The sequence below is a fragment of the Mustela nigripes genome, chromosome 6 (assembly GCF_022355385.1).
Source record: "Mustela nigripes isolate SB6536 chromosome 6, MUSNIG.SB6536, whole genome shotgun sequence".
NCBI classification, from domain to species: Eukaryota; Metazoa; Chordata; class Mammalia; order Carnivora; family Mustelidae; genus Mustela; species Mustela nigripes.
Genome location: NC_081562.1, coordinates 15,184,258 through 15,208,662, shown reverse-complemented (window position 1 = coordinate 15,208,662; position 24,405 = coordinate 15,184,258). Strand labels below are relative to the sequence as shown.

Here is a 24,405-nt window from a genome sequence, read left to right as displayed (position 1 = left end):
TATTCGGCTGCATCACTGTATTTTGCAATCGGGGGCGGGGGGAAGAAACCAAAACAAAACATTGTGGGAGGTTATTGACTGGCTGCTTCGCGTGCGTTCCGTCTCGCCGCCCGGACCGACAAGGAAGATCTCGGACTTGTACAGGAATCCACATTTTGGAGAGCCCTTTCACACCCACCACCTCTTGATACTCTCAAAAGACCTACGATGGACTTCCTCTCCTCTTCGCGTTACGGTGTGGGAGGAGGGGCAGAGAAAGGCGAGCGGGTCCCATCCTCCCACGCGAGCGGCCTCTGCGCCCCTCGCCTCCCGGCGTCGCCACGACGCCTGCAGTAAGAGTGAGACGCCTCCCACCGCCCAGAGCTCAGGGGCAGACAGCGTCGTCCCAGCGCTACACGCGTCTCCACACCGTCCAGAACGGCAGGCAGAGCTTCTGCCGCGGCGGGGAGGCGAGAAGAGGCACGCGCGAGTCAGCCGGCGGCGAGGGAAGGGCGCCGCGCCCGGGCTCCAACTTCCGACTCCCTTCTCTCTCCACCAGCAGACACCCACTCTCCGCCCGGGAGCGCCCGGCGAGCCCGCAACACTGCAGGAGGCCGGCGACCAGCACCAACCGCAGCGGTTCTTCCTGCCAAGTCCGGGCCAGGGCGGCTTTATAATAGCGACCCCAACGTCCCTGTCGCCACCGCTGTCACCTGGACAGTCAGGGCGCGCGTCAAGAGCCTCACAGTGAAGGGCTGACAGAAGGCCTAGCTCGTCACTATTCTGAAGAGCAGGAGGGGAGGGACGAAGATTGAAGCCCGGGGGCTAAGAGCCCGAAAAACTGGACACCATCCCACCGTCCCTAGGGGAAAGGTTCTCAATTCCGACCGACCGTTACTCGCAGCTGAACGAAAGCTTCACTGAGCCGCGGGGCGAGCGCTTGAACCCTGAGGCCCGCCGCTAGCGCGTTCCCGGGGCTCCGCTCCCCTCGCCCGATCTGATTGGACGGTGGAGGAAAGGGGGCGGGAGGCCCCCCCCCGCCTGGACAAGGCGCGCGCGCAGGCGGGCCAGGGGTTCCCGCGGAGGTACCCAGGGGGCCAAGGGGCGGGAGCAGGCCGCAGGGGCGCCGCGCGTGCGCACGTTCGGAGGCAGCCGGCAGGGGGCTGCTGGGAGGGCAAGGCAGTTCGAGAAACGGGTGGGCGTGTGCCGGGTGGGCGCGGGAGGGGCCTGGGGTGCGCCTGCGCGTCGGAGCCGGAGCCGCGGGAGGAGGCGGGAGCTGAGGAGGCGGCGGAGGGGGCGGGTCGCGTCCGGCGCCACGTCCGCAGCCAGAGGCCGCTACTGCCGTCGTCGCCAACGGAGTCTTCTGGCTCCAAAGCCTGAGGAAGCGCCTCCCGAACCCGCAGCTGCCCGGGGCTGTGCCAGTCGCTCAAGCTACCGCAGCGCTCTTCCGTGCAGCCGGCTCCCTCCGCCAGCCCCAGCGCCAGGCGCCGACCCTCGACCCCGGAGGTGAGTAAGTGGGGCTGGGAGGGCGGGGGGCGCCGTCCTGGCTTCCTGTCCTCCTCTCTGTCGCCTTCTTCCGTTAGCTCTCCTGCACCTCACCACCCCCGGGCCTGGCTTCCCCGAGCGGAGCCTTTTGGGGGGACTGAGCGGGAAAGGGGGAGGGGCGGGGTGATGTTGGGGGCGGACGGAGGTTCGCGGGCTGGGTTGTTATTCTTTACGTGTCCTGGGCTCCCCATCGGTGGTTTGTGGCCGGGGACTCTCCTTGGAAGCCTCCGCTTCACTTCTTCGCTCCTTGGGTGTCAGCTTGGGGGGATGGGGGTGGGAGGGCGTCAGCAGCTTGGGAGAGGAGAGGGATGCGGCAGTGTGCTGGGCTTCCCCACCACACTAACTCCTGACCTGTTGATAAACCGCTCTCGTGGGTTCAGGCAAACGAGCCTGGGGCCCCCGTGCTCTTCCCACGTAGAAAGGGCTCTACTCTCACGCCTAACCTAAAGCTGAAAGTGTGGAATAGAGAGAGGCGCTGCCGGCACCAGGGGTGGCTGGGGACCGCTGGAGCACCCGTCAGTGCCATCACTGCCTCCCGAGTCTAAAGCAAAACCGTGCCGGGTGTGCACACGCAGCTTCGAGACTGGTCCCCAAGCTCCCACTTCCAGTTAGATCCCCGCCTAAATAGATCGTCTTTTGTATATGAGAAGACGTGAGATTTCTGGAACCCTGTGGGAGTGGTGCTGTGCTGGATATACAACGTGGAGCAGAGGGAGGAGGTGCTGCGCTTGGCCCTAGTCACGGCTTCTCCAGGGTCATTTTCTGCCTCTCCTGCCACGTCACTCCCTCTGCTAAAGAAAAAAAGAAAAAGACTTGCTGTGACTAAAGAGATCAGTGGGGGGAGAAGGGGCCAATGGGAAAGGTTTAGAAACGCCTAAAGTGGAGAGTCCTTATTTTATTTATTAGGCTCTTGGGAACACTTTTGCTAATTCCAGATGAAAATGCTTTATTTGCTATATGCGATTGTTTAATCTTTAGAACATACACTGGTGTGGGTACTCTAGAGGGCTCCCAGGAATACTGATACCACATCAACAGGTCTGTGTTTGCGTGTGTGTGGCCATGCCTGCTTTTGCAAAGAACTAGGGAAGTAATGTTCAATAAACTCATTTGCACTCTGTTTGGCCCCCCCCCCCCCGCCCCGCGCTTTCATTTCTTTAGTCTGTGTTATGGCAGATGTACCAGAAACCAAGTTCAATAAAAATATGTCTATATATAGAGAATATTGTTAGAAAAGTTTAAGGATAGATAGAAAATTTCTGTGTGTGTGTGTTTAACTAAAGGAAAATCTTTACCTGTCTTTGTTTCAGTCATTGAGTACTTGCTGTTTTTGCTACTTCCTGAAGATAGCTCACTGGATTACATATAAACTCCTTCAGAGTGGGGCCTTCACCTGCTTGTTCTAGTTACAACCTCCGTGCCTAACACAGTGTCTGGTGACATGGTAGGGACACAAATATCTGTTGAACTAATGAGGTATAATTTAGTGAAGATTACTGGTATACTGGTTATCTTAGCTTATTGTAATTCTGCTTAATGTTTCACTTAAAGGCCACACTTAAAAAGTTGTCATTTTGATACTGTCGGTTGTTGCTGTCCCTAAGGTGGTCCCTTAAAAGCTTTACTGACAGATTACTTTTTCTTCCCTGCCAGATTCAGTGCATTTCTTGTAGCCTGCTTTCTGTTGATTTAATGGGCGGGCTGTGTATAAAAGCAGCCTGTTCAGGATAGTTGGTTAACTAGAGAAGCCTAAACACAGTAAGCTGGTGTTTTAATATACACTGCCTGTTGGTGTATGTCTGTTAAAGTTCTGTATAAACGTATTTTGAAACTTAGTTATTTGGCAAAGAAGCTAAAAACGGGAGTGAGGATGTGGCAAAGTTCCTATATATAGAATGTGTAGAAGAGTTTAGCTAATTCATTTATAATCTTTTTCTTATGGGAAATTGGCATGTACTATTTAATAGGTTTTTGAAATGGCTTTGAAGGTAAACTGTTGTGTAGTGTATTTTGTAGTTAGGCTTCATATAATGTGTTTATAATGTGCTTCATATAATGTGCTGTTTAACTTCCTTTAGTACACAAAGGGGGTGTTTAGCCATAGGCAAATTTGTATACTGTTTTCACCATTAATGAAAACTTGATGTATCAAATGTAGATCTCTACAAACAACACTGATTCATCTGTTTTCCTTAAAAAAAAGGGGGGGGGCTCCTAAGAGGCATTTGTTTACTTATTTCTATTATTGGAAGAAATTACCCTCTAGGGAATAGTGTTGTTATTAATCCTTGCTCATTATATATTTGCCAGCTGCTGTGTCTATGATACCGTTGTACAGGACAAGAATTATTTCTCCTTGGCCTAAAATGCCTAAAGTAACTACTGGCGAATCTTAGTCTACAGCAAAGAAGTCTTTCACATTTCACCATTTCTTAAAAAGATACACTTACAACCAGTTTTAGTTGGTATTCTAAATTTGTTCACATGTTAGGACCAAGTGGTAAAACTGATTCATGTCCATAGAAGTAGTTCAGTTATTTGTCCTGATCTAAAGGCTGTTTTCTGTTTTTAGTTTTTATTTAAAAAATTTTTAAAAAGATCTTATTTATATGACGGAGAGAGAGAGACGTCAAGGGAGGGAACAAAAGCAGGGGGAGTGGGAGAGGGAGAAGCAGGCTCCTGCAGAGCAGGGAGCCCGATGAGGGCGGGGCTCCATCCCAGGAAGCTGGGATCATGACTTGAGCCAAAGATAGACACTTAACCAACTGAGCCACCCAGGTTCTCCATAAAGGCTGTTTTCTGTTTAATTGCCTTCCTTAGAAAATAGAAACTTACGTATATTATGAGTTCCTAGAGAGCAGATAATTTTTGGAGTTTTGCATGAAATAAATTAATAAATGCCAAGAAAATGTGTCCCGTTTGGGTAAATTGGTTTAGAGAAGTCTTATGTGTGCTGAATCATGCTGAAATCTCAGAGCCTGACACGGTGGCTGGCACATAGTAGGGACCCACCTATATATTGAACTAATAATTCAGTGAGTTTAGGGCAGATGGTTTGCATAGAATGAAATAATTTTGTTTAAGGGTAACATTTAAATGGTCATTTTGACACTTTTCCTGCCATTTGTTACTAGTCTCCATGTGTATACTTTTAAATTTTAAAAGCAGATTATCTTTTCCAGTTTCAAGAGATTAGAAGTGTGTTTGTTTTTAGAATTCACAATTTAAAAGAAATAAGACGGCTGTAGTGATGACAATGTTCAAGGTGGTAATATAAAAAATAATTCTCCTTAGTGATAAAGTGATAGTACTTGTAAAAAGGTAATATCACTCAAAGTTCGGCACATATATCTGGGAAGGGGCTGAGAGTGATTTATCTGAGTAGAAAGTGCAGGTGGCATTACAGATAGTTAAGGATTTTAGCAAAAATATTTTCTACAAGGTATTTGATGCCTTATGATCAAATTAGGAATTCAGAAAACAACAATATTCCAAATACTTGCACTTTTACACAATTTTTATTACACTATGAGTTCTGGAGGAATTTTAATACTTCGTACTTGCTTTAAACACCAGTGATGTACAAGAAACTCAGACATTAAAAAATATATCATCAAAACAAAAATCAATCCCTGTGGCCTCTTAGGACTTCAGAGCCCTCTAATGGCAAGTTCCTCTGTTCTTGGTAGCCCTGCTTCTAGCCTGGCAGGACTCCACATTTTCTTTTTTTCTGCTTATTGATAATCCTTTTGGCAACTATCACTAACAATATTAAATGTATCTGTGAATATTTCTGTATAATAGTATCTAGATTCCTACATTTCAAACTCTTCTGCCAAAAGTACATCTAACTGAAGAGCAGAATAAATTCATGGGGAATGGGGGTGGGAGTGTTGTGGGCTGGGAAGAGAGAGGTGGTAAATCTGAGAGTATATCCTGAAGAAATTCTAAGCAATAAGGAAATTTCTTGAGAGTCTGGTTATTCTAAAAAACTCCCAAGCACTTTTCAGTAGTCTTTTTAATTAGTGTATATGTAAACACAAAAAGTATTTTAAATTACTGTGTAGTAAAATGCATGCATTATCTCTCTACTGTGGTTCTTGAAGCCTCTGGTGTACTACTGCTTTCTCTTAAAAACATTTGGAAAGCACAATTCTAGCTTAAAGTATTCTTTTTTTTTTTAACCAAAAATTTAGACCATATATTGCTATGTATCTTTCCTCGTGTTGCTTAAAATAAACACAATACAGATGATAATTTTATCCCACTTAGTCCACAAATACTGTGTGTCCGCTTACAACAAAAACATATTCTAACAGAATGATAAGATTGTAAATAAGATACTCAAATTGCAAACCAACCAGGGAGAATAGCAGTGAGAGCTGGGATCTTGAGGCATGGAGTTGGGGGAAATTAGGACAACTAGGCAGGCATCAGGCACCTGCCCAGGTAAGTTGTGATTTTTACCTGTAAGCTTCCTGGAAGCCAAAGAGAAAAGGGAGAAAAGAGACATCTTTCTTTTAAGGAAAGTGCATAGCTCTCAGAAAGAAGAAAGTTTTCTGTATCTGTTGCGGAAACAAGTTTTTCTGAATACCGTTGAAGAAACTTCTTATGTGGAGCTTCTTATCAGAGCTATCGAGTGATGTAGTAGGTAATTTCTTTACAGTGCAGTATAGTGTACTAAATAGCCTGCATAAGGCTCTTTGTCAGGGTTTGCTTACTAAGGACATAACTGAGAATTAAACCCAATGTCATTTTCTTCATATCAGCATTTTGTGATTTAAGTTTTGTTTTTGTTTTTTTCAGATAACCTTGATTTGAGGATAAAAACATAAAAAAAACTAGGATAAGAACTAGGTAGATGAACTGCTAAATCTTCAGAATTACCCTTTAATGAATCACTGATTTTAAGGCTTAAAAATATATAATTTTCTTTAGGTATGAAAGCAATACATGTTTATGGTAGAAACGGAAAATATAGATGTTAAATACATATTTGTATATATATTATATATACATATATATATAATATATATTAATATATTTGTATATATTATATATATGTATATATATTATATTATATAACTACATATAGATTTACATACATAACTACATATAGATTTACATACATAAGAGATTTTTTTCTCTGTGTAGCATGGTCTCTCTCTCTGTCTCTTCTCTTGCTATATATTTCTACCTCCTAGTGGCAGTCTTTGTCAACATTTTGGTATATTTCGTTTTTAAAGTCTTTTCATATGCATTAAAAAAATTGGGTTATATAATGTATGCATTTTATATTCTCTGAATATAACATTAGCATTTCCACATAGTATTTGGTCTTCATAAATTATCTTAATGTCTGCATTGTGTGTCTCTAGGAAGCTTATAAATTCATCTCTTGCCTTCTCTGAGGCTGTAGTCATTTGTACATTTGTACATTTTTCAGATGTATTTTGTATTTTGTTTGCTTTTGCTGGCTTCTCTTTCACTCAGCTCTTAAATACGAGCGGTCCAGTTAAGGTTATCAGTCTATTTCTCCCTTCATTCTTTTCCTTGCTCATATCTCCCATCCCCCCACATTTGTCACTATCACTTCATACCACTTACAGGGCCTCAACTCTAACTCAGACTTCAAGCTGAGTTTCAGACTCCTTAAATCCATTTGCCTCCTAAACATGTCACGTAGATGCCCCAAAGGCATCTGAAATCCAGCTGTTCAAAAAAAGCCCTTTCATCACATGTGTAGTTAACAGTAATGTACACTTCTATTTTAGAGGGTAGATGTCATGTTAAGTATTCTTAGCACAATAAAATAAAAATGTTAAAAAGTCCTTCATCTTTTCTCAGAAGTGGTTTCTTGTCCGCTGCCCCTTGTCTTTATGCTCACACTAGAAATTTTCCATCCTACGTTTTCCTTGTATCTCATATTAATATCCAAGCTCTGTTCTGCTTCATACAAAAAATTCAGTTATTTGTCTGCTGTGCATCTGGCATTGAAAAAGGCTCTGGGGATGCAGCAAAACCAAGCCTTGTTCTCATGGAGCTTACATTCTAATTATAGGAGACACAAAGTAAACCTATGTGTTTATATATAAATATATTATATGTAAAGTGAAAGTATGAGCAATGAAGAAAATTGATCAGGGTTAGGTGAAAATGATAGGGAAGGGAGTAGGAGGGTGCAAATCTAGTGATCTGGGAAGATCTCTGTTAGGGGACATTCACATAAAGAGCTGAAGGGAAGTAAGGAAGCAAGCCATGAACACTTGGGGAAGAGCCTTTCAGGAGAAGGGTGAGCAGGGAAACCCAGGTTGGTAGACTGGTATGAGAGAGAGGCAGAATGTTAACATCAGAGAGTTAGATGTCAGGCCTCAACTCTGGATTTTATTCTGAACAAAACAGGAAGCAGTTGTAGGGGTTTAAGCAGAGTGTGACATGCTAGACCTGAGGAACAGCAAAGGTCGAGGCTCAGAGGCCAGTTAAGATAACTTTGTAGCAGCCCAAGTAAGAGAAATGATAGTTTAGCAGTAGAGGTGATGAGAAGTGGTTGTATTCTGTATTTATTTAGGCAGCAGAATTTACCGATGATTAGATAGGATTGTAGAAGAAAAAAAAAAGGGAAATCAAGGGTGATTCCTAGATTTTTGCCCATTTATTTATACAGGAAAACCCGGCAGGGCTTAAACTGTTTCCTCTATCTCACTGAACTTCTAAAGTAGCCACTTACTGTGTTTAATCTCTCTGTCCTTCATCTGTTCTTTTTTTTTTTTTTTTTTTTTTTAAATTTTAGAAGGAGAGCAGGCGTGAGGTGGGTGGCAGGGAGGAGGGTTGGAGGAGAGAGAAGATCTCAAGCAGACGCACTGAGCGCAGAGCCAGACGCAGGGCTCGATCCCAGGCCCCCCAAGACCATGACCTGAGCGGAAATCAAGAGTTAGCCACTTCACCAACTGAGCGATGCAGGCACCCCACCTTCTTCATCTGTTCTTGCTTCTGTTAGCTTCTTAAAGCACAGCTCTGACAGTGTTACTGTCATGGCCCTCCTTTGCCTACCCATAGAAGGATAAAGTCAGTTCATATTATTTAAATGAATTTGCATTTGTCTTTTATGAAGCAGCACCCATCTTTTAAAATGGTGGTCTTTGGGACACCTGGGTGGCTCAGTGGGTTAAGCTGCTGCCTTTGGCTCAGGTCATGATCCCAGGGTCCTGGGATTGAGTCCCGAATCGGGCTCCTTGCTCAGTGGGGAGCCTGCTTCTCTCTCTACCTCTGCCTGCCTCTCTGCCTGCTTGTGTGCTTTCTCTCTCTCTTTCTGACAAATAAATAAATAAAATCTTAAAAAAAAATGGTGGTCTTTTAAATTACAAGATATACGTGGCAAAATTAACCTTTTAAAGAGATTCTGAATTAGGAAAAGGTAAGTCTTTTAGTTGGGATTTGTGGGATATATACAGAAAGGCACTTTTGAAATGTAGGCAATTGCTGTCACACCTGTTTTTTAAATAAGCTTTATGACCAGTGGGGGGCTTGAACTCATGACCCTGCGGTCAAGAGTCACATGCTCTACAGACTGAGCCAGCAAGGCGCCCCCTCCTCATCACACCTGTTTTTAAAGTCCAGTTAACATATGTAAGATGTGTGTATATGCTTTCTCTATATTTCTGTACATGATATAGTAACATCTCTTGATTGGTTGATCAGCTAGATAATCTGGATTTGTATGTGTACGGTATACAGATCCTGGGAACATAGTAGGGAACGAGCTAAACAGTATCTTCTTTTGGAATTAACAGTTCAGTAGGGAAGAACGTGGCTCCATGGGAGTTTTTCATTAGGAAGGAACATGCATATTCGGTCCAGGATTTCTGCATATTTTGTTTTAAATTTAAGTAGGATTCTAATACTTGTAGTATTGGAGTACTAGTATTCCAGTCTTGTTTTAATCTTTTCTTAGTCAAGTGAATATAAAAACAAATATTTCAAGACAGTAAAGGAAATTGGGAAAAGAAAGTTTATGTTTTTTGCATCCCAGTGTAGCTTATTTTATTTCTTAGGTTCCTTTACTACTTGTACTAAGGAGGTAATCACATATGTATTTTTTCATACATTTTGGGTTCTTTTGCTACCTGTGTTTGTAAGAGCTCTAAAAACAATAAAAAGTAATCAAAATCCATCTCTTAATGATTCAGATTGATGATGTCATCTTTATAAAAGGACATCATAATTTTTAGAAAATTTTCAGATAAAACATGTTTTTTAGTCATAATACAGGTTTTCTCTAAGTCTGATATAAAATAAATTACAGTTAAGTTAACCAGTACTCTGTAGGAGGAAGCACTTAAGATTTTTGTCTACCAGCCCTGATTTTCCAACTTTCTTACAATTAGTAAGCAGTAGTAACAACATAGGAAAGCTTGTACTATGCTTGTTACTCTTTGGTCGGTGTTTGAGATAAGATTCATATTGTCTACTATTGTAAGTAAAAGTATTTCTTAAACACCACAAACTAGGAGAAAAATGTAGTTTTGTGACAAGTGTTTTAAAATGTTTATCTGAATAAAGTTGATTAAGTCTTAATTTAGCATTTGCTAAGAGGTCATCTCACAGGTTGAGGTTACAATGAAATGTGTATGTGTTTTTTAGGAGATCATGAATCAGGCAGATAAAAATCAAGAACTCCCATCATACCTTAGTGATGAACCACCAGAAGGTAAGTATGCATCTGACATACTAAAAATGAAAACAAGGGTCCTACTAAATTAAAATTCTGATTGTTTTTATTAAATTTAAAGTAACAGTCTGTTTATCTTATCAGTGAAGATGTTCCAAAAGTAATTGAAGATAAACACTTTTAGCTTGTAAGATGAAAGCACATATATTGCTGAATGGGGACACCATGCAACAGTTGTATTATAGAAGATCTGTTGCTACTCTTTTATTAAGACCATTTCACAAGTTAAGAGTATTCTTTCATTTGTAAAGAATGGGTATGGGGTGCAGAGGAAGGATGGACCATGTTTAATTTTTCACGTAATGCATACAAAAACTCAATTCAAGAGCCACTTGAGATTGGTTATTAAGCTGTTATTTATCATTGGTAGTTCTTCTTCTTATAGTAATACATAGTCTTAGGGTCTGCTTAATTTAAATTCTCTTTTAGCTTGAAAATTGTGACATCACGAGTCGTTTTCTTACTTAGGACTTCAAAAATCGTTGGAAATGCTAACTGCGTATGTGAATGTCTTGGCTATATATAGAAAATGACCGCAGGCATTTTCTGTTTATGGTTTTGGTGTAGAACATTTTAAAACTTAAACCAAATAGTAATTTCCTTCGACAACTGTATGTTTGTACAGGACAGTCCTAATCAGTCAGATAGAGAATCAAAGTGAGGACAAAGCGATGAAATGGCCAGCAGACCATACTGGAGTTGCAGGCAGACTAGTATCTCTGGGGAGAGGGGAGACTGGAAGTTGTGATTGGGTATTTTATTTTCTTCTCAGTTACCCACTGTCCAGGCTGGTAGACAAAAATGAAATTGTTAGGAAAATACAATGAAAAGTTTGTACTTAACCCTAAAAGAAGATGGTGGTAACTAGGTGATTAATTTTAGTTTGGTGGAAGAATATCCTGGAAAATTATTAGTTCAGCTGTTTTCTTGACTTATATTTTAGGTCTAGAACTCTAGCGTGTTGAAAAGTTAGGGCTTAATGAGAAAGTCAGTAAGGACTTTGTAGGGATAAAGTCAGGAAAGAGAGAAAGACTGCTCAGGAGCATGCTTGTCACGGAAGAGAAAGCTTTGGTAATATCTTTGTATAGGAACCTGCTAAACCAGAGTAGTCTGCAGAGCAGATAATTTATATGGTGGTAATTAAGAGCACACTAATTAAAGAGTGTCAACAGCATTAATATTTATCTACTTTGACTAAGAAAAATCATCTTCATTAAATGCATGTGCACCAAATTTGGCATAGCAGGGTAATACTAATGAAGGTATTCAGCATGAGGAAGTTATCTGTTCTATTCTCAAATCAGGATTTTTTTCCTTTTCCTGGTGTTAGTGACCTTGATTACAAAAGAATTACCAATTATGCCTTTTCATCATAATTTTATAATTAACATACTCAGATGCTTTTCCATATCCTTTTATTTCAGCTCTTCAATTTTATTTAAACAAATAATTTTATTTCAGAGAGAGTGCATGTGCACGCTCAAGCTTGCAGGGGTGGGTGGGCGCAGAGGCAGGAGCAGACTCCCTGCTAAGCAGAGAGCCTGATGTGGGGCTCGATCCTAGCACCATGGGATCATGACATGAACCAAAGGCTTAACTGAGTCACCCAGGCACCCCTAGTTAAAAATTTATAGTAACTATGCTTATTATTCAAATAGCTTCAATTAAGAATTTGGTTTTTATAAATTTAGCCATTGCTATATCTTTATCTGAGCTATTTTGATGAGCCAGTGATCTTTTCATACTTATAAAACCTCCAAACAATGGAATGAAAATCTTTAAGGTAAATTTGTGCTGTGTTAGAAAAGCTCGATTTCTAGAATTTTTTTCTCCCATCGAATATTACCAGTTCCTTATTGTTGTCTTCTCTGAGATATTCTGCTTGGAGTTAGTAGCTTTGGTAGTCCTAGTTGTGCCCAAGTTCCCAAGAATTTACTTTTCTTTGTGTGAGTTGTACCTTTTCTGTAATTAAAGTCTGAACTGTTGGGTGCCGAGTGGCTCAGTTGGTTAAGCAACTGCCTTTGGCTCAGGTCATGATCCTGGAGTCCCAGGATTGAGTCTCACATCAGGCTCGCAGCGACATGGGGAGTTTGCTTCTCCCTCTGGTCTTCTGCTCTCTCATGCTCACTCTCACTGTCTCTCTCTCAAATAAATAAATAAAATCTTTTAAAAATAAAAATAAAAGTCTGAACTGTTTCATGACCAAGTGTTTTTCCACAAAGTTTAGAAAAATATAAACACTGTTGCTTATGTCTTGTTGCTGCCTAAATCATTAGATTACAAAGGAGAAAAGACCTGTGTTTGTTTGAGGTTGATAACAAGCAAATTTTTATGAAATCTTCCTGTTATTTTATGCCTAAGTTTGATATATGTGCTTATTTGAATTACTATTCAAAATGAAACAAACCAGAAAACAAAATAAAGACTTAAATAAATCTGAATTTTTCATATTGATATTACCTTTTCTAGAGTAAAGGAGTTTTTACAGACTAGATATTTAAATGACATGCTCTCTCCTGTAAGAATTACTGGTGTGGTGAAAGTATTAAGTATAGCTGTAGTTTCTCAACACTGTAAAAAATGATTTTAGGTAAGTAACATGATTCTAAGATATAAATAATCATTCTATTTTTACATAGCATTAGCTCTTTAAATACATTATCAAAATGCAAATAGAGCAGACACCCACATATATTTAAATTAGTGTTCCTTAAACTTTTTGGCTTTTCCACTTTTAAAAATTGAGGACCCCAAAAAGCTTGTGTCTTCATTGATATTTGCCATATAAATAATAAAAACTGAGAAATTAATATGAAAAACCCTCTTGGACCTATTACGTATTAAGGTGATTAACATAGTTTTTGAAAAGCAGCTATTTTCCAAAGCAAAAAAAAAAAAAAAAAAAAATTAACAGGTTGGGTGACCTTGTTTTTAAATTTTTACGATCTCATTAATGTTACGGTTAATAAAAGAGAGCTAGTTTCTCACAGCTGCTCTGTTTCATCTTTTGTTAGTCTGCACATCATTTAGATTCTGGAAAATTCTGTAGACTTGTGAATGAATGTGAAAGAATGAAGGTGAAAAGATAAATCATGTGTTAGTATTATTATGAAAATCATTTTTATCCTGCGGAGCCCCTGAAATAGTCTTGTGGATACCCAGGGGTCCCAGGCCATACCTTGAAAACCACTGCTTTAAATGAAGAAGGTTGTTTCAGAGATGATTGAATTCTGTCAAGGAAACGACGGCTAAATATATTTGTCTTCCTATATTTTCATGTCCTTTTAGGATATAAAGATTTTTATTAACAGCAACAAAACTATAAATCAAGGAAACATTTAAGTTTAGATTCTATTTGATGAAAGTTATCTAGTCCCAAAAGCATTTTTTCTCATAGATACTAAGACTTAGCATTGGACCAAGATGTTTTAAAACCATGTACAACTATAGTTTTGAGGGAAGAGGTTTTTAGTGTCTTGATCAGGTTTGGATTTTTGTGGTTCGTCTTATCAAAACAACCTCCTGATTGTTAGGAAATCTTAGGATACTTAATGATTTGAACTGCTCTTGTAAAGACTTACAATTGGCTGTCTTCATGTTTTTTCTTACCAGGTTCAATGAAAGATCACCCACAGCAGCAACCAGGCATGTTGTCCCGTGTGACTGGTGGTATCTTCAGTGTTACAAAGGGGGCTGTTGGTGCCACCATTGGTGGTGTGGCTTGGATTGGTGGGAAGAGTCTGGAGGTGACCAAAACAGCTGTTACAACTGTGCCTTCCATGGGAATAGGGCTGGTGAAAGGGGGCGTGTCTGCTGTGGCTGGAGGTGTTACAGCTGTTGGGTCTGCTGTTGTAAACAAAGTGCCCTTAACAGGAAAGAAGAAAGACAAATCTGACTAAAATATGGAGATACACTTGCTCTCCACAGCATTATGATGCCAGTGGCATTGAATTGCTAAATTATGGACTACAACGAAGTCACCTGTTCGGACGTTTATCTTCTAAACTGCTGTGTTGAAAGTATTGATGACTGGCTTTTGTCTAAAAAGAAGAGACCAATACTAGCACAGTGTATGAAGGTTTCTCATACTTAAATTCCAGCTTTTTATCTGGTAAAATGTTACTCTTATTCAGTTGTAACTGAAGATATGGTATATTTGATATTTACTATAAGTCTTTCAGTTTAACTAAAAAATGTGAAAGTTGAATTTAGTTGATGATCTTTACAGTTCCATATGTATAATGTGCCAGGTAACTCATTTGCCCCTTAAGAAGGGAACCTTGAACTACATAAACTGTACCTTTGATGTGCCTAATAGTTTCAGATGTCTTAGTTTTTTTTATAACCATAGTTGGTTAGGCCAAGAGGCATTCTTTTCTTATTTAAGCTGGTAAAAGTAGCAGGAATTAGAGAAATTTACAAGAAGAGGTAAATGGTTTTATGATACTGAGTGTTTATCATCTTTTGTTAGATATGCATTACATTAATTTAATCATTGATGCCTTATGAAACATCTTTTTTAATACCCTAACCTTGTGCAGTTCTTGGAACTATCTATGGATTCTTTTTAAAATTGTGAAATTAGCTTTCCCTCTTAAAAATCTCAGGAGTGGTGGGTTAAAGGCATTTCTTGCTCTCAGCAGCTAAGGTAGTGCTTGTAGGCGTTTTGTTAACTGTCAGTGTAGTTACCAGCCGAACGTTACATTTCAGTCTGGTTTCATGCTCCATCTTTAATACACCTCACAGTGCCTAAGGAATATTTCTTTGCTGGTCATAAGCTCTCTTGGAAGTTTCACATTAAGGAGGAACAGATAATTTTAAATTCTTAAGAATCACCTAAAGCATCCCACATATAAAAAAATCTTCACATCAGTTTTATCTTTAGGATGGCTTAAAATGTTAGCAGTACCCCTTTTTAAAAACACAGTAAAAGCAGCCACAAATATGGGGGAGCTGACTGAAATTGAATGAAATGGGCTCCACAGATTAGTTTTGAATGTAAGATATGTATACAAGTGCTGTCAGTGGTTTATAGGCTTTTAAAACGTTATATTACAATCAATCCTTAAAGAAGTCATAGACTTTGTACCATTTCCAAGTCAACCCCAGGCAGGGAATTGAAGTTTTTGATTGTGGATGATAAAGTGCGTCATGTCTCCTTAACAGGTCTCATCATGTCCCATTCATTCTCAAGGAATATGACTTAGCTGGAATTCATTTTTTACATATTCCATTTCATGAAAAATTTTTAAAAGTGGCACATATATTTGGTATTCCTCTTAACTGAGGGTTATAATCCAGGTTTGAAAAATCTTAGTTTTCTTTATACTTAAGTCTGGAAATTTGCCTCCATTTTGCAGAAGTGTGTGTTTGTGTAGCAAAGGAGGTGATGCTCTGGAGTAAGTCAGTCAGAATACATCCTTGAGAAGGTAAAACAGATCACTCTAGCATCCAAGGCTTAAATGTCTTTCTGAACCACTAAGAGCTTTACATTAATAGTGTGGAACAACAAATGGATAAGAACATAACTTTTTTAAAAGCTTTCATAAACACCAGGAGGGATCTTAAGCAAACCTGCAAAGGTTCTTGAACCTACCATTATATACAAAACTGAAAATTCATCATAAATGGTCATTTATTTCATGCTCTATGACTTAAGGTATTTTGGGTGGTGTATCTGGTCAAATGTCATAATCGGCAAAAGGGATTTTTAAAAGTGACTCCAGAGTTAATTGATGAACACTAAACAGTGATCTAAATAATGGTATTGGAGAACTTATTTCCTGCTATTTGAAAGAAATGATTGCTTCATTGCTAGTTTATATTTCTAATTTATCTTCTATAGTCATAGGTTCTACTGTGCTTTGTACCTGAATTTCTAAACACAGACTTTAGTTTACTGTGTGCTTGCATATTTATTTTCAACCTTGTCTTTAAAATTGCTTGAGGAAAAATGGTTGTGATTTCTGCCACAGAAAAGCCTTCTGGTACATTTTAGCTCTGAACTTTATTCAGGAGAGGCTTTTGCAAGGATGGCAGAGAAGTGTACAAAGGAACATTTAAGTTACAGAGGTTCTTGTTGCAGTGAACTGGCCATTAGATGACACATACAGTTGTACACTTGAGTCTTCTCCAGTGTATTTGCGTAGACTGGCAGTTTGACCTGTGAAACAGTACTGGTTCACTTCAAGAAACTAAGGTTGATACATACACTTGGAGGCATCTGTTATTCAGTGTATCTTTTGAGTGGGTATTTGGCACAGTGAGGATGAACTTGTGTGACCCACTTGAATGCCTGATCTAATAATGTTGCATTATGAATCCTGTACTTAGTGAAATGTCAGATGAAGATGATTGGTGATTGAATAAAAATTTTTTTGTATAAAGGAATGGGAAAAGAATACATAAATCTGTCAATAAACACTATGATCTGCAAAAGATGAAATGTTTCATAAAGATCTAAGGAAATAAAGGAAATTTAAAGGAAAAACAAGACAGTATTAAAATTTTTAGTTCCATAGTTCAGAAAGTAGTCAGTTTTTTTGATACTAATGCACAAACATGACAAAACATCTTTGAATATGTATTTTGATACCAAGACAGTGAAATGCAAATACATTTTAGTCAACTCTGATGAAGATTAAAAATGCAGATTTTTAGGTTTTATCCCAACTTTCTGAATCTCTGCAGGTGGGGCCCAGGCCTGTAGTTCAGTATCCTCCACAGCTGATTCTTGTTAACAATTTGGGATCTGATGTAGTTAGTAGGGAGCATTTTACTCTGTCCTAAGTAACTATGGAACCAACTTGCACCCTCACTGGACAGAAGTGATTCAGAGAGATGGGAACCAGTTGGAGGAACGTAGAAAATTGGTACATACTAGCTATCTACTTACCTGCCAGGTGTTGTCCATACATCATCTGATTTCATCAGTACCGCGGAAGTATCTCTTTTTACAAATACGAAACAGGCTTTCAGTGTTAGCAGTTTTCCCATTATCACTTTTGAATTCAAGTAAATCCCTTCTCCAGTTAATACCCAGAAACAGAAATGGGGCTACTCAGTAACTAGTACTTCATTCTGCTGTTGGTAGTCAGTGCTGACTGTACGCTTCATCTACCAGGCTAACTTGAGTTCTCTGGAAGTCTTATAGGTAATCATACTTATTTGGGCAGCTAATTACATTTGTCATCGAAATGAATTTAGTGTAATTATGAACTGTTTAAGGGAAATAATTTTGTTATTAGAGCCTTTTCTTCCTGGAGGAAATAAAATTTGACTAGTGTTTTATGTAAGGATGTCTCTCCTTGCTATATTGTGGACATTGAAGATTTCATATTAGGGAAAAAGAAAAAGGTTCAAGGGCTAAAAACTAATGGAACAGGATTTGGTCTAAATAAAGTCAGTAGATTACATGTTTGGTCATGAATGTGTATTTTCTAAAAATTAAATCTTGTCAGGTGAGAGTAAGCTACAAATGTATTTCTGTAACCATAAATGCCTCTGGTTTTCCACGCCTGGACCGGACTATAGGCTTTTTACAAATGAATGGCCACTGAACCCTGCCATACTTTCTTATATACCCTCGTTATGTTCGTTTTCTTACTCCTCAAAACAACCATTTCATTCCTTTTCTTTCCGGCCCTCCGACATACTCCCTCCCATTCTACTGCCCTTTGTGAAAAGAGACAACCTGACACGACTCTTCTCTCACACCACTTATCCATCACGTGCCCGCATCTGTCCCCCGGACTGCCGTCCCTGTTCTGATCCTAAGTCAGTCCCGCTTTCACTTCTTTCACGTTTTTCCATCTCTTTCTCCTGGGTCATATCCATGAGCATATAAACATCTGGTGTTTTCTTTTTTTTTTTTTTAATGTTTTATTTATTTATTTGACAGAGAGAAATCACAAGTAGGCAGAGAGGTAGGCAGAGAGAGAGGTAGAAGCAGGCTCCCCGCTGAGCAGAGAGCCAGGTTGCAAGGCTTGATCCCAGGACTCTGAGATCATGACCCCAAGGCAGAGGCTTAACCTACTGAGCCAAACAGGCGCCTTACTTTCTTTAAAGAAAAAGTATGCCTAATCTTACAGCCTTCATTTTCCTGCTTCCCTTTGCCACATTTTTGAAAAACTTTTATAGTCTCTGCCTTAGTCATCTTCTGTCCTCACGAACACCCCCCCCCCCCAGGTGCCTTCTTACCTTTCTCATTGCACCAGTCACTCCTGATAGGGCCAACCAGTGATTTCTTTTTGGCCAAATCCATTGGTCACTTATCTGTATCTTAGTTGACCACTCTATGGCATTCAATATTATTGGCCACGCCCTCTTTCCTCGGGACCTCTTTTGGTCAATTCCTTCCGGTCGTGGCCAGTCACTACTACAAAATCTATAATTTATTTCTGGGCAATCTCATTTAGAGTCTTCGCTTTAAATACCATCATAGATACGTAGATGATCCCAGAGTATCTCTAGTTCTGACCTCACGGTTCCAGACTTTGCCATTTGCCCGTTTGACATCTCTGCTCAGCTAGTAGGCATCTCAATGTAAAATAAAAGAAAACTAAGGTAACCATATAAATGTTCCAAACTAGGACACTTCTGAGAGTGGAAGATAAGCACACCACTGATAATGAGGTCAGGACGACAAGCAAACTAAACTCTTTCTGAAGATTTCCCATCACACTTAGAATGCGATCCCATTCCTTAGATGGACGGGGACACTCCTGCCCCAACTGTTGCTGCCATTCTTTTTCTTGAACAAACATTCCTGTTTAACTTTGGGTAAGTGACACCCTGTCTGTGCCTGCATCTCCTCATTTGTAGAACAGTAAATGGTGGTTCTCAGCTCTAAGCGTTCTAAAGCACAACATGCCCAGCACTTAGTAGGTGCTACATGAGACTATTGTTCACTACCCCAGGGAACCAAACAGATTTGAACACTGAGGGTTACTTGCATTTGCTAAGTGAATAAAGACATGGTGTGTATTTTTAATTGGGTTTTCATTACTTAAAAAAAGGCCATGCACACACAGGACACAGATGGTGGGAGTGTTAGAGTCAACTGTTTGGTGGTGTTATTTGTTACAAAATTCAAAATCCGCAGCTGGAGGTGAGCCAGTCTTTATCTGGATAATGTTTATCTTGGAATAAGACTTAGAAACAGAAATTTGGAATGCTATTAAAACCGGTACCAACCATCACACATTTTCCCTTTCAGAGCCAGACCTGGATTTTCAGTTTTCTAAAAAAGCTGTTTAATTCAAATGTATATAAATTAGATCACTTCATATTTAAGGAGTTTTACAAAAAATTCCTAAGTTTGTTGTTGGTACTCCTTTGTCATGTCAGGTAAGGGTATGGTTTTTCTTGAGAAAGAGCACAAGATGGGGAGAGGGCAGAAGAAGAATATATCCAAACAGACTTCCTGCTGAGCCTGGAGCCATGAGATCAGAACCTGAACTGAATCCGAGTTGACACCCAACCTACTGTGCGTATGGCTTTTCGTAATGCCAACTCCTAAGCAATCCTTTTTCTAGTCACAGGTTTGAACAGAAGTCAGATCACAGTAAATCTGGACTCTATCACTTGGCAGGCCTCTCTAAGCTTGTTTCCTCATCTATAAAATGGGGAAAGTATTGATGCACATCAAAGTTCTATGAGAGGAGATGGTCAATTTTAAACTAAACACACAAGTAAGCTCTATTCTTTTCGAATGAGAAATACTTCATTCTCAAAGACACGCATTTATCCCAACCAAGAGATGAAATCAGCTTTTATCTAAAAAAAATGTATTAGAAGTTTGCTAATTTCACCTAATTTGAAGCTACAGGTTTCAGACCACAGTAGAATGATGTTTCAGAGCTGGTAGAGAGGAAGAACACTGGGTCTGTGTCCCAGATGAAATGTGCTATATAAATAAAAACATACCCATACCCTTTGAATTAAGGGAGTATACTTGGCAATTTCTTAGAAATGATTCACTTATAAAGTTATCACTCTGTTGGGCCGTTTACTAGTACAGGAGTTTTCTGAAATAGTTCAAGGTAGAAATTACCAACTTTATTTAAAATAAATGCAGCTTATAGTTTAAAATATAGAAAATATGTCAGAGATTATATACTTAAAGGTAACTTAAGACTCAAGCTAAATAGTTTCTTCAAATTACTAGTGCCTATAAACTGCCTGAATCACTCAAGTCTTCGCTACTTAGCTTCATTCTGCAATGCTGGAAAGCCACAGCAGTCAGCAAGTTACTCTTCAACATTTAATGGTGCCACAGGGTTAAATAATGGCCTTCCCTTCTTGGCCTGAATTTTGCCAAAGTTAGCCTCAAACTCTTTTTTTGTTCCATTTAGATTTCCTAGATGTCCATCCTTTATCCTATAGCCTAGAGAATTCAGTTTCCTTATCCTGTACTGTACTATCTGTGGAGTTAATTCAAGTACCATTGGTGTCTCTTTTATCTGAGCTATGGAAATGCCTTCTTCTAGTAATCCCTGAATTCTCTCTTCCAAAACTGGAACAGAATAATATAAAATGGCAGGACATTTCAAAACTAATTGCTTCAGGTCATGATCTGTGCATTTAAAAGTATTTTTAGAGAAGGACATGCTGTTCTGTATACTTCCTGGGCAAAGCTGAAAAAGAAATCCTTTGAGTTTGGATAGAAGCTGGAGAATTTCAGAGTTTGCAAAACCTTGCTCCTGGAGAAATTCTAATGTTTCCTTGAGAGCTGCAGAAGAATTTAGCAAAATAAATGGATTCTGACTTAACAATTTGAGTAACCAAACTTTCATGTTGGCCTCAGAGCCACCTAAATTTAGGTAACTCTCCTGGAGAATACTTATCATTTGCTTATTTTTCTCAATAGGATTATGAAAAACATTAGATGCAGTTGTCAAAAATCTGCTAATGACCACATTTTTGAGTCCCAACTCTTGAAAGAACTGAATGTTCAGCCTCTGGGTTTCCTGGTCTTTAATGGTAAAGAAAGATTCTGGAAACTGTTCTATTAACTTGACTAACTCTTGCTCGTTTTTGCAAACCAACTGCCAGAGTTCTCTCTGGGTGTTCAAAGTGGCTGGACTGCAGACTATTGCTTCTGGGCAGCGTTCCAAAATGCTGGCTATAGCAGCTTCATCGGCACCTAGTTGTTGTAAAACGCCTGCAATTTCTTCAACATAGGTTTCCTTCTCAAAAAGTACCCATCCTTTTAATCTGCGAATTTTCCTGACGTCCACTGAAAATTTGTAGAGCTTTTCCACTGTTCTTTTATTTTCTTGGTTTGATTGATGATCAGTTGTATAGACGAAGCATGCTAAAGGGGATCTGGATTTTGAAGCCAATGGCATCTTTCTGAATGAACACAGCCTGCAGGGCTGGGATCTTAGCAGCAGCTTCCACAGCATGTCTGCAGTCCGTTGGCTAATTCCCACCGTCCTGGGACTCAGAATGTACTCATTGTACCTGTAACAGTGAAAACATAGGTTTTAACATAAGGGGTGTTGACTTTAAGAATGCAAACACAAATGTGGGTTCTAAGCAGTAGGCACAAAATTATGTGGATTTAAATTAGACAGGAAAACTGAATTTTGCCAAGTTAGTCTCAAACTTTTTGTGGAATATTAAATATTCCTCTTAAATAATTTATAAAGTAACTAATATACCTCTTCACAACTTAGACATCTCATACATTATAAACACACTATGTGAGCTTTGCCACAACCTTGTGAAGTAATTTCCATTTTACATTTTAAGAGTTCAAAGATTCAAAGACCTCAAATGTTACTCTGACACAAATTTCCTCTCCTACAACTGTTATGTTTTTCTTTGAGAGAAATGTGTTACTTCTTTTTTTTTTTTTTTAAAGATTTTCTTTATTTATTTGACAGAGGGAGATCACAAGCAGGCAGAGAGAGAGGAGGAAGCAGGCTCCCTGCTGAGCAGAGAGCCCGATGCGGGGTTCGATCCCAGGACTCCTGATTCATGATCTCCTAAAAAACACATACACATTTCATTGTAACCTCAACCTGTGAGATGACCTCTTAGCAAATGCTAAATTAAGACTTAATCAACTTTATTCAGATAAACATTTTAAAACACTTGTCACAAAACTACATTTTTCTCCTAGTTTGTGGTGTTTAAGAAATACTTTTACTTACAATAGTAGACAATATGAATCTTATCTCAAACACCGACCAAAGAGTAACAAGCATAGTACAAGCTTTCCTATGTTGTTACTACTGCTTACTAATTGTAAGAAAGTTGGAAAATCAGGGCTGGTAGACAAAAATCTTAAGTGCTTCCTCCTACAGAGTACTGGTTAACTTAACTGTAATTTATTTTATATCAGACTTAGAGAAAACCTGTATTATGACTAAAAAAAATGTTTTATCTGAAAATTTTCTAAAAATTATGATGTCCTTTTATAAAGATCATGACCTGAGCCGAAGGCAGTGGCTTAACCCACTGAGCCACCAAGGTGCCCCAGAAATGTTTTACTTCTACAAACACACACACGCAAGGTTTTCCTTCTTTTTTTTTTTTTTTTTAACATTTTAAATTTTCAAGTTTATGTTTAGCTGAAGCAAATACTTATTGGGGAGGGGAGTCATCTCTAATATTATATTTTAGAGTAAATATTTCTGCTGAGTAATTATTATCCAAAGTCAATCTGTTTTATTTAAAAGGAGTTAATAAGTATGAACTTGTTTTAAGAGAATTATGTAAAAATCCTTTTTATGAATCCAAAATTAAACCAAGTCTTAGCCAGACAAAGCGAGGAATGCTGCGTGACTGGCCCAGTAGAGCAATGGGCAATCAAATTAAGTGGAATGGGGACCATACTTTTACAACAGTCTAACCAGCTGTCCCCATGTGACAGCTTTAGGTCCCGAGGGATGGCTATACTGTGGGTGATGCCTTATGGACTCTGGCACTATTTTTCTGTTATCTCTGGTAATGTAAACATGCCTACTTTGTTGTTTTAACTTTTAAAGGTCATATTTATTTATTTGAGAGACAGCGCACACAAAGTGGGGGGGAAGGGACAGAGGGAGAGGGAGAGCAGGGAGCTGGATGAGAGAGACAATCCCAGGACTCTGAGATCATGACCTGAGCCAAAGGCCACCACTTAACAACTGAGCCACCCAGGTGCCCTGTTCTAACTTACAGTTGCTAAGAGTGTTAAGTGTTGCATCCCTGCCACAAAAGCATGAACAGTTTAGCTAGTCAACAGCATTCCCTTATTATTTGAAGGTTTGAAGGAAAGTTGAAAAAAAGCCATAATCCAATCTCTGCACTTAATAATGCCATATATATATATATATATCTATATAGATATAGATATAGATATATATATCTCATATATACAATATACCAAGGACTTTTCACTTCCAAGCCTGTTCTAACTAATGCAAATAAATCACTATTCTCAAAGGAAAAATAACAAGTAACAATGTTCTCAGTTTGTTTTACCATTTGTAATAATAGCTTATTGTTAGTCCCCATGGTGTCCCAAATAATTGTAAGCATAGTTTCTATTTTACTTCTGGTGGTTCAACGAGAGTATTTTTCATATAATTCCTAATACCACTTTCCTTTAGATGATTCCTGATAGCCAAGATATAAATATTAAGCTATTTTAAAATTTCTAAGAGGACCATGGATTTTAATTGGAAGCAGGAGATACTACATAATGAATTGGGTACATACAGATCTAATCTGGAGCCTCACAAACTTGGGCCTCACAACTGTACCACATGCTAGAAGAACTGTGGGCTCTGTGGCCAAAATGTCCATGCTCAGTCCCGGTTCTAATTTATGGGGTTATCGTGGGAAACTTTCTTAGCCTCAGATTAATTTTTTTTTCTTAAGATTTTATTTATTTATTTGACAGAGATCACAAGTAGGCAGAGAAGCAGGGAAAGAGAGAGGAAGGGAAGCAGGCTTCCTGCTGAGCAGAGAGCCCAATGCAGGGCTCGATCCCAGGACCCTGAGATCATGACCTGAGCTGAAGGCAGAGGCTTTAACCCACTGAGCCACCCAGGCGCCCCTAGCCTCAGATTAATTAAGTGAACAAGTAGTGATCAGAAGAGCACCACAGTAAATGTTCAATAAGGATGACTACCAACAGTACCATGCTGAAAAGGAAA

At 39.4% G+C, this 24,405-nt stretch overlaps 2 protein-coding genes across 5 annotated transcripts in view; one reads left to right on the top strand and one right to left on the bottom strand.

Annotated features, from left to right (window-relative positions):
- Positions 1-1,210: 1,210 nt before the first annotated feature.
- TMEM263 (transmembrane protein 263) lies at positions 1,211-16,638 on the top strand. The gene is made up of 3 exons (XM_059402179.1): positions 1,211-1,485; positions 10,165-10,231; positions 13,865-16,638. The coding sequence occupies exons 2-3, from the start codon at positions 10,171-10,173 to the stop codon at positions 14,149-14,151; spliced, it is 348 nt and encodes a 115-aa protein (XP_059258162.1). The 5' UTR covers positions 1,211-1,485; positions 10,165-10,170; the 3' UTR covers positions 14,152-16,638.
- A 3,651-nt stretch (positions 16,639-20,289) lies between these two features.
- Positions 20,290-24,405, bottom strand: part of MTERF2 (mitochondrial transcription termination factor 2) — an 11,805-nt gene continuing 7,689 nt past the window's right edge. For all 4 annotated transcript variants that reach the window (XM_059402174.1, XM_059402177.1, XM_059402176.1 and 1 more), the window contains one exon: positions 20,290-21,718. In XM_059402174.1, coding sequence (XP_059258157.1) covers positions 20,503-21,718 — 1,216 coding nt within the window. In that variant the 3' untranslated portion in view covers positions 20,290-20,502. The remainder of the gene's footprint in view (positions 21,719-24,405) is intronic.

Bases quoted from the DNA above. Each gene is read 5' to 3' on its own strand.
- TMEM263 (XM_059402179.1), top strand. From the start codon at position 10,171: ATGAATCAGGCAGATAAAAATCAAGAACTCCCATCATACCTTAGTGAT. The intron at 10,232-13,864 runs GTAAGTATGCAT...TTTTCTTACCAG, and splicing joins TAGTGATGAACCACCAGAAG to GTTCAATGAAAGATCACCCA.